The sequence below is a fragment of the Astatotilapia calliptera genome, chromosome 19, assembly GCF_964374335.1.
Source record: "Astatotilapia calliptera chromosome 19, fAstCal68.1, whole genome shotgun sequence".
Lineage (NCBI taxonomy): Eukaryota > Metazoa > Chordata > Actinopteri > Cichliformes > Cichlidae > Astatotilapia > Astatotilapia calliptera.
In genome coordinates, this window is record NC_137440.1 from 17,799,291 (window position 1) to 17,808,622 (window position 9,332).

Here is a 9,332-nt window from a genome sequence, read left to right on the forward strand (position 1 = left end):
TGAGTGTGACAGCTGATTCCGCTGGTTGATGCCAGCACCTGGTGTCTGCACCGCTCAAAATATTGCTCATGAAAATCCACTGCTGAGCCTAATAGGCTCTGTGAAATGTATACGTGTGATTAACTCAATCAATTTCAATAAGATAATCTTTAGTTGCTGTTCGTATTTTTTGACACGATGGTGATAATTAGATTGAGAGACTGACACAGAGTATCTAATTATGGAAATGTGTAATAAAATGTTTCGAGTGTCTGCTTCAGCTCCACTCCCCATTTTTCAGGTGTCTCTTTACGTGTTAAAGATCATTGTTCGTCTCTTGTGAGAGCACTTGTGTTTCTGCAAAAGGGCCTGTTCACATCTATTGCATGCTGTTTCAACATATATGTTAACAGGGTCATGATTACAACACACATTAATGGCTGCTATATACTGTCAGCCTCCACACCATACTGCACCCTGTGCTTCGTCATCTTCAATGTTCTTGAATTAAAAATGAAAGAAAAATACACCTTCTTTCATTTCTTAGGTTTTACATATCAGGACATAATAGAAAGAATCTCGAGTCTTAAAATAATTTAAATACAACCTCAGATGGACAGCAGCATATTGATATTTTACACTATATCATTGTTTATGTAACATAAGCTAAAGAAGCATTGCGTGGGAAAACTAAGTACACCCCATGGTTCAGTAGGTTGTATGACTAACTTTAGAAGTAAAAACTTGAGGTAACGGTTTCCTTAATGACTTTATCAGTTTCTCATAGTGTTGAGGTTCAATTTTGGTGTTCTTTACAATTTCACTTTAGTTGGTTTAGGTTTGTGGGCATTTGCTTATGTATTCTATGAGTAATATATGTAGCTCTTGGGTTTTTTTTTACTGATTCCTTAGCATTCCACAATGAAACGGGTGAATTGTCTGGAATGTCCCCCTCTGGAAATATTGGCAACTGTCAATATTTCTTTCAGTCAACTATGACTGTATCAAAAAAAAAAAAAAAGTAACAAAAAAATAAATAAATTCCATTTTTTTAATCACATTTATTGATTGATAGTCCTAAAACGTGTAAGTGATACTTGAAAAGGTTTCATATACAAACTTTTACATTTTAGACATTGGCGAAGCGTAACTTTCAGGCACAGGATGAATGTGAACGTAAACATCAGTGCTTCAGTCCCAATAAAACTGTATTAACACTGAAACAGTGGCGGTAGCACTAGCCCAGAGAGTGCCCATCGCATGAATCATCAGGCTGATTAATCTACACAGTGACTTCTTCACTTTATACGAAGAAGAAAGAAATGAGCTGTGCGAGTACATTTCCCAGCAGCTTGAGTAGACGGCAAATTCAAGAGTGAGTCACGATATTTCTAATATGTGGACACGTTTTTATAAATTGTGTGCACTTATTTCTGTCACTGACACATCATAATCAGATCTTAATTATTCCTAAGTGGAAATTAATGCATATGGGTGTATTGCCTTCAAGTGATCATTTTTTATGTGCACCTTTTATTGTTGTAGTTGGCCTGTGGGGTTATGCGGTAGGCCGCCATGGTTTGGGAGTGGTAATTGTGGATGCTCAGTGGATAGTTTAAGGCTGGATGAACACTTGTCATGTTTCTCATGGACTTCTCTAGCAGTTTTTACAATGAGGAGAGTCTTGCTGAGAGAGACCACTGCCGTGGGGGGTAGCATTGCTTGGTCGACAGCAATATGTAGGAGGGTAATCTAGTCAAAGTAACATCCATGTGAATCCCAGGACAAAAGGTTTCCCAATTTCCAGTTTGCCAGACCTGTTTTGGATACTTTGTGTTTCATTTTTGCGCTCATTAAATTTTTCTTAGATTTTTATATATTGTTTTTATCAAACTGTGTATTTATTCATCTTTAAGCTATTTTGCTGTAGGTTGGTTGGTAGTGGGGTTTTTCTCCTGTTTCATGTAGTTTCCTATTGTGGTTTAGCCCATTTTAATTTAGTTTTTGTATAAAAATATTACATTTAGTCTAGTTTTAACTGTTTCAGTTTTTATTTCTATTATTGGGCCATGGGTGATATTTGTCAGATGGTAAGACCTAAGAAGTTCAGAACAGTAGCCTAATGTAATGCAATACAACCACAAAAACCCGAATCACAGTGTAAAAACAAAGATTAAAAATGAGCCTTATCAGGCTGGCTATGTTGGCAAATTTGGCTCACCCAATTGGCATTTCTTCTGTAGTTTACAGGCTTTCACATCTAGTTTTATGTTAGCTGTAATAACAGCGGTTTGTAAATAAGTATTTGTGTGTGTATATTTAGATCTACTTGTGGAACTTGGGGAATCAAAAGTCATTGATGTTCAAAATCAATTTGCAGTCAAATATCAGATCAGTCACACTTTAAGAAAGCTGGGGGTGGTGTGAATGTGTGACAGGCAGAGAAGTGATTTCTTAATAATGCTGCAATAAGCACTTCCGGCGTTATTGCATCACTCTCCCCACAGACACCTGCACAAACACAATAAATGGATGTGCGGGTGTCATGGGTGCGGGCAGGTTTGAATACCTGCAAAACAAGATCACCTTTCTTGCATCACTCAAACCTCCAGGCAGCCAATGGAACGACTTGGCTGCGAGTCGTACATTGAGTGGGGGCAGGAAATCCTTTCTCAGTATGGGTGTGAAAGTGCAGTGATCCACACTTCCCTTAAAACACACACACACACAGTGTAACTACATAAACAGCTTATTGAGTATGTGGCCTTGCAGCTTTTGAGAAAGCTAAATTGCCGCCTCCACCGTTTCATGTAAACATAATCGAACAGGAGGCTGAGTCACAATGTGTGCCTGTCTTTATGAGTTCTTACAGAGATCACACACATACCACTGTGTGTTTGAAAGATTACTACTTTCACAAAACGTTGTCATTCATACAACGTTGATGAGTAATCACAAATATTCAGTAGCAGTGGATAACACCATCTCCAGCTTAATCATGATACATCCTGTCCTCAAAGGAACCATGCACTTTTACTACAGGCTTTTGACTGCTTAGGGTTGAGACGAGTAATTGGTTGACTTTTTTTAGTCGTCAGATTTTACTGATACCGATACAACCTCGCGTAATAATAATTGTTTTGGTTCACCCTTCAAAAATATACTAGCTAAAAAAACCAGAAACTTACGTTTGAACAAGATTTATCGACCTACACTACAATAAATGTGCAGACAAGATGTTTAATATGAGGTATGACCTCCTCTGGCCATGTTGGAAGCACCTGTCACCTGTTTAGGCATGGACTCCACAGTAATTGCTCTCCATTCCTGGATGAGTGCAGCCTGCAGCTGTGCCACGGTCATTAATTGTGGCTGCCTCTGATGAATACATTGACCTAACATGTCCCAGGCATGTTCAGTAGGAGACATTTTGAGACTAAATGCTAGCCAAGGAAGTGTCTGGATTTGGTCCTGATTCCAAGACGGCCAGCACTACTTTGGCAGTGCGGGGGTGGGCATTGTCAAGCTGAAACAGCTGCTAGGCGGAGTGATGCCGCAAGTACAGTTGGAGCATCTCGTCTCAGTACCTCTGTGCAATCAGGTTTCCACCAAGTGGAAGCAGATAAGAGATGGTGCTATCGTGGGCAAGGCTGCAGCAACAGCTCGGGCACACATGCCAGAATCCAGCATGCCAGTACCACTCCCTCAGTGAACGTCAGTCAGTTGCAGCATTTTGTGCATACAATGTTTGTGTGTTCTGAGATCACTGGCTTGAGAATGTGGTAAATTAAACCACTCCTGTGGTGTACAAGTGAGTCCATTTATGTTCAGTAAACAAATTGCCAATCCCTCTATTGACTAAAAGCAGTCAACCAAAACTGAAAACGATTCACAGAATATGTTTGGGCTTTTCTGAGAGATTAAGGTGACGTTCTAAGAAATGGATTTAAAACAAATATTGAAAGCGTTTTTTCAGTAATGCAGTATTAACACAGAAGAAATAACAGCATTCACTATCTAGAAGCACTGTTTCACAGCACAGAGTCTGAAATATGTCACACAATTAGCCTTAAAGTGAGCACTGCAGCATTTTATATGAAAAACAGAAAAGGCTGTTTAGTCAGGAAAAGAACGTCACATTATATAAAAATGGAGACTAGAATGAGGAAATTGTTGAGGGTTTTTTCTTGTTACGTTTGACAGACTATGTCAAACTCTCTATGGCAGAGAGCTGTTAACAACGGCTTATTTAGTTCTCAAGTGGTAAGCTGAAGACTTCTGTGACATTTCAATACTCTTGTACAAAGACTGCGTGTAATATTACTTTTTTGCTCAGAGCAAATAACACGTTCGCTTTTCTTAATGTTGGTCTTTCTCTGCCACGGCATTGTTTATGTTCTGGCTGCTCTGAACAGTCCAATGCCAAATGCAGTTAATGCAAGTGATAAGACTGGAAGCAATAAAAACGATGTTGCTAATAAGTGTTGAAAACAGGTTATGGCTGAGGTTGAATGTTTATCTACCAGTCAAGTGATGATGAAACAGCCTTATGTTGGTTTCTGCGCATCTTAATAAACATGAGCCCCAAAACCTATTGGTCATTCTATGCACCTCAAGCTACAGACTCAACAAATAATGCTTCACAAAAAACTATTAGGCCAACTAAGATATCAGTGAGGTCATTAAGCTCAAGATCAGGACTTTTTTTGAAGCAGGGAATCCAAAACATATACCCAAATGTTAATAGCTATCCTCTTATTTCTTTATTAGGCACTTTTTTTTTTTTAATATTCACCTGACCATAGGCCTTAGGTCATAGTTGTTGAAGTCCAGCTTCACCAACCCTCCAGACATCGCTGACAGTAGTTTTTTGACTTTGTTTAGATCCAGACTTGAAGCATTACTGTACCTTTTTTGGTTTATTTTTTAAGAAAAACTCCAGTTAGAGGGTGGTGTATTTTATTTTTTGTTGGTGTATCTTATTTTATTTTTTGTCAAGCACCTTGGTATGCCCTTGGTTTTTTAGTGGGCTTTATAAATAAAGTTTATCATTATTATTATTATTATTATTATTATCATTATCATCATCATTATTATTATTATTATTATTATTATTATTATTATTATTATTATTATCTTCTTTATATCCCATGTTTTAACCTACCTGACTTCTAATAACACCTGGCAGAGCAGCCACATAGAGATCAAAGAATCTGGATGATTTTTGCTTTTGGGATCCCAAAGAGCACCTAAAATGCATTTTTGCATCATCTCAAAACAGTAGTCACACACCCATGATCCTTTTAATCATTCTTCCTGTCCATACCGAACAGAAAGCAAACTGAGCAGATTAGAAGATTGATTTAAAAGTTATTTTATAGTTGTCTAAACTGCCTTAAGCAGTTGCATTTTTAACAGATTGAGGTCTGTAGATTTTGTCCCACTTTGGGAAGGGATTTCTTCACACCCAGTATGGAAAGGATGAGTGATTACTACAACAAAATCTCTTACAGTGTAAATATGGGCATGTGAGAATTTTTTGAGCCATTTCCACACCGCAGTTTTGGTGCCAGGACCAGACTGTATCTGTTAATAAAACTCGACCTGCCGCTGCTATTTTGAGAAGGTCACCCATCATGGCACACTAAGCTCTCCAGAGCTACCCAGATGGCTAAAATTGAGAGGCCATCTAGTGCTACTGTGACTAAAACGGATGTAGATTTGTGGGGCTTCATTTTCTAGTCTGCTGACTGGTTGTTTAGGCTGTTATTCACTCTGATTAAGAACTCTGATTAGAAGGAAGTAAAGAAATCTCACTTTGATCTTCTACTGATGGCAGCAACTTTCTCTTTCTCTTTCCTAACCTTTAACGCTTATGGCTCTGAAGCTTTTTCGGGCTTCGGCCTGAAAGGTTTGAACATCCTGCTACGGCTGGGCGTAGCGATTAGAGCTTCAAATTACAATACGAGTGTTTCCAGAGCAGAATTTATCCTGCACAGGATCTTTTATTTCAAAAAATGACCAGATTCTGGTCATGCTGCTCAAGTGTCTGGTTTCCTGTTGTCTTCACCTGCCTTGTGCAACTTCAGCCCCTGTCAAAAATAAACCAGATGCCATGTCAAGTGACACAAAGCACAAAGATGCTTCTGGGATACTTCTGAAATGTGGAACGGCACGTTTGGTTAATTGTACTCATTGTCTTGAGTGGGCCCACTGCAGACAGGATGCACCGCAGTCATGCCTGGTGCATTCCCAGAGGTCATTCAGGCAGACCACTAAGTCGAGCTCAACAACACTCCCAATAGATCGGCTGATCTCAATGACAGCCCATATCAACACAGGCCTTGATTATATTTTCCATTGTCAGTGGGTCAGCTTGGGTCCAAGTGATCTAAATTCCCTAGATTTCAACCTGCGAATACAAGGAGTCTGTGCAGACGTCCGTGTGCCTGCCAATTTTTTGTGAATTTGCAGATCCATCTGCCAACACTTTACATAACAATGCACTAGCTGTGTAACTACCTGCTGCAGAATTCAAGTAGACTTTAAAGAAGTATAACTGGAATGACTACTTGGCCATTGTGTCTCCAACTGTCTGTGTAACAGAGTTAACAGAGAATTATCAGGGTTTCATTTTTAAGACACTACCATTCTACTACGCTATTGAGAAATATCACAAAGGACACACAATTTAAGTTCCTTCTTAGACATCTTACAAGTGCTGACTACTACAAACCGCTTTGTAGCCCACATCCACCCCAGCTCCTCCTTTTCACTTAATTAGCGTCACATCTTTTTTTCCTCTTGACTATTTTGTTCTATACTGGGGTCTTGTTCCTCTCTCCACCTCCAGCTTTCCACGTATACGTGTAAAAAGGTGGGGAGGTCCCAGATCGGAGTTTTGCAACCTAATTTAAATGATTACAGATTTTGATTGATGTCATCATGAACTGCTGTTAACTAAGGAAGAATGACCCCAAAACTGCCTAAAGAAAACCTATAATGTAAAATCATTTGGTAAATTGACAGTTCATTAAACTTAAATAATAATTTTCCTGCTTGTAAGCACACAGGCCCAAAATACATAAAGGCGTCTGGAATTCTGCACTTTTTGGGTCACCTTGTTTTTTCCAGGGCCCTCTAACAACTTAAGTAGAGGAAATAGCTGCAAAAAATTTTCAGAGTGGAAAAGCACATTTAATCTCTGCTAAAAAACATCATTGAGATGGAGTCTAAAGTGAAAATACATCTTTTTTTTTTTGCCCCAATGATGCTGGCGTAGAAGGTTTTTTTGACTTGTTGTTGACTGGTTGAAGCCTTATATGGACGTAATTGTGTGATTATGCATCTTTAATTAAATTAAAGCATGTCAGTAACATATATATGACTTTCCCTTTATGTGATTATCTTTCCCAGCCATCCCTGGTCATAAGTGAAGCTGGAAAAAAATATCTTGAAAAGGCTCTTTTTCTTTCTTTGTGCAGAGGATGAGTCAGATAAGGGTTATCTGCTTTGATTGAGCCCACTGAATCCCTTCTGAACATTTTTCTTCATAAGTTGCTGCTCATGTTCAAACACGGTTTGCTGTTTCTGTATTTTCCTGTACTAAAACCTTCACTTTGGCCTGTCTAGGTGCAGTATGTCATCCAAGGCTATCACAAGAGGCGAGAATACATCGCTGCTTTTCTCAGCCACTTTGGAACGTGAGTCATGAAGCGATCACAGCACGTGTCTGGCGCTCATCAATTTGTTACTGGAGACATGAATGTAATCGGTGTGTATGTGTTACAGGGGGGTGGTGGAGTATGATGCTGAGGGATTCACGAAACTCACCCTTCTACTCATGTGGAAAGATTTCTGCTTCTTAGTGCACGGTAATTAAATTTTTTTTATATATAGCACCAGTTCACAATAACAGCTGTCTCGGGGCGATGTATACTGCAAGGTAAAGGCATCATAATAATAAAGAGAGAAGAGGAGCGTCAGGTATTCATTCTTTTCTGTGTCTGCACTTTGTAGTGGACCTCCCGCTGTACTTCCCCAGAGACCAGCCCACCCTCACCTTCCAGTCTGTGTACCACTTCACTAACAGCGGTCAGCTCTACTCTCAGGTGCAGAAGTCATATCCTTACAGCCCACGCTGGGATGGCAACGAGATGGCAAAGAGGGCAAAGTATGTAGCACCTGCCTCGTAAAAATACACATTATTGTAATTATATGTTATGCGAATATGTTGAACATTTCATACACTGTTGGGGTGAAACTCAGTGGACGTACAATAATATATTAGACCCTTTACAGTCAGAAAAAGTCATATAAAAATTACTTTTGGAAGGGAGTGTAATACTCTTAAAAAGAAAAAAAAACACAATTTCTCAGATATTCTCAGATATCAAATAGCTAAAAAATGCAATATTCTGTGAAATTAAGTCAGTTAATTTAAAAGGAAGACAAGACACAATTGGATATTCTGACACTGTAAAGTTAAACATGGTACATTGTCCCCTGACTTGAAAATTAATTATTAATTTATGTATTAAGTAAGTAAATATTTTTTTTTCTCATTTCAAAGTGTTTCAAAATGTTCCCAGAAATGTATGACTTATCATGTCATATAAACTAATCTCAGAGAATATCTGAACCTGAATCTGGATTTTAAACCCTTCCAAGATGTTTTTTTTTTCTTGCTGTGACCCTTTATTCCTATTATTCTACCTTGTAATGAAATCCAGCCTTTTTCATTCCTGTCATTATCTACATTTCATTATCTTCAAAGTCCCTGTCAGCTTGTTTCATTCATTTATCAAAAGTGTTGTTAAAGCTTTAACTATGGTATTATGACGCATTGTCATATGGACTGTGCAGCATATAGACCATCTATTGATATACAGATTTGACCCAACCCTCAGTACACATAAACTAGCCTGACCTTGTTTGAGTAAATGCAGTGTTTGCTCTTTGTATGGTAAAGGTTAATAACTACTGTAAATATTGAAAACAGAAGGCAACGCATAATCTCTTGGCTGAGCAAAGGTTCTTTAAAGGAAAACTACTCGACGTGACACTGAGTCTCATATTTGTGGGCTTTTTGTCTTTGGATACCCGGTTGAATGATGGTGTCATTGTGACAGACAGCTTGACCTTCCTCAAAAGTCACCGACAGCGTTAAGTAAACATTCCAGACACACATCTTCAGGTATATCGAAAATGCAGGTGTTTGTTTTGATTTAGGAAGCTAAACTATTGATTTAGTCTTAGTGTAGTTTTTTGTTGGTGACATTACAGTTGCAGTTCATCCTCTAAGCAGTTTTAAATGCCACTTTGTGCATAGTTTCAGTGGTTATGGGTGTTAT

The 9,332-nt window shown here is 38.6% G+C and overlaps 1 protein-coding gene across 1 annotated transcript in view; it reads left to right on the forward strand.

Annotated features, from left to right (window-relative positions):
* Positions 1 to 9,332, forward strand: part of babam2 (BRISC and BRCA1 A complex member 2) — a 121,190-nt gene that overhangs the window by 109,757 nt on the left and 2,101 nt on the right. The window contains exons 9-11 of the mRNA XM_026151098.2: positions 7,612 to 7,682; positions 7,771 to 7,853; positions 7,999 to 8,152. Of these exons, the coding sequence (XP_026006883.1) occupies positions 7,612 to 7,682; positions 7,771 to 7,853; positions 7,999 to 8,152 (308 nt within the window). The remainder of the gene's footprint in view (positions 1 to 7,611; positions 7,683 to 7,770; positions 7,854 to 7,998; positions 8,153 to 9,332) is intronic.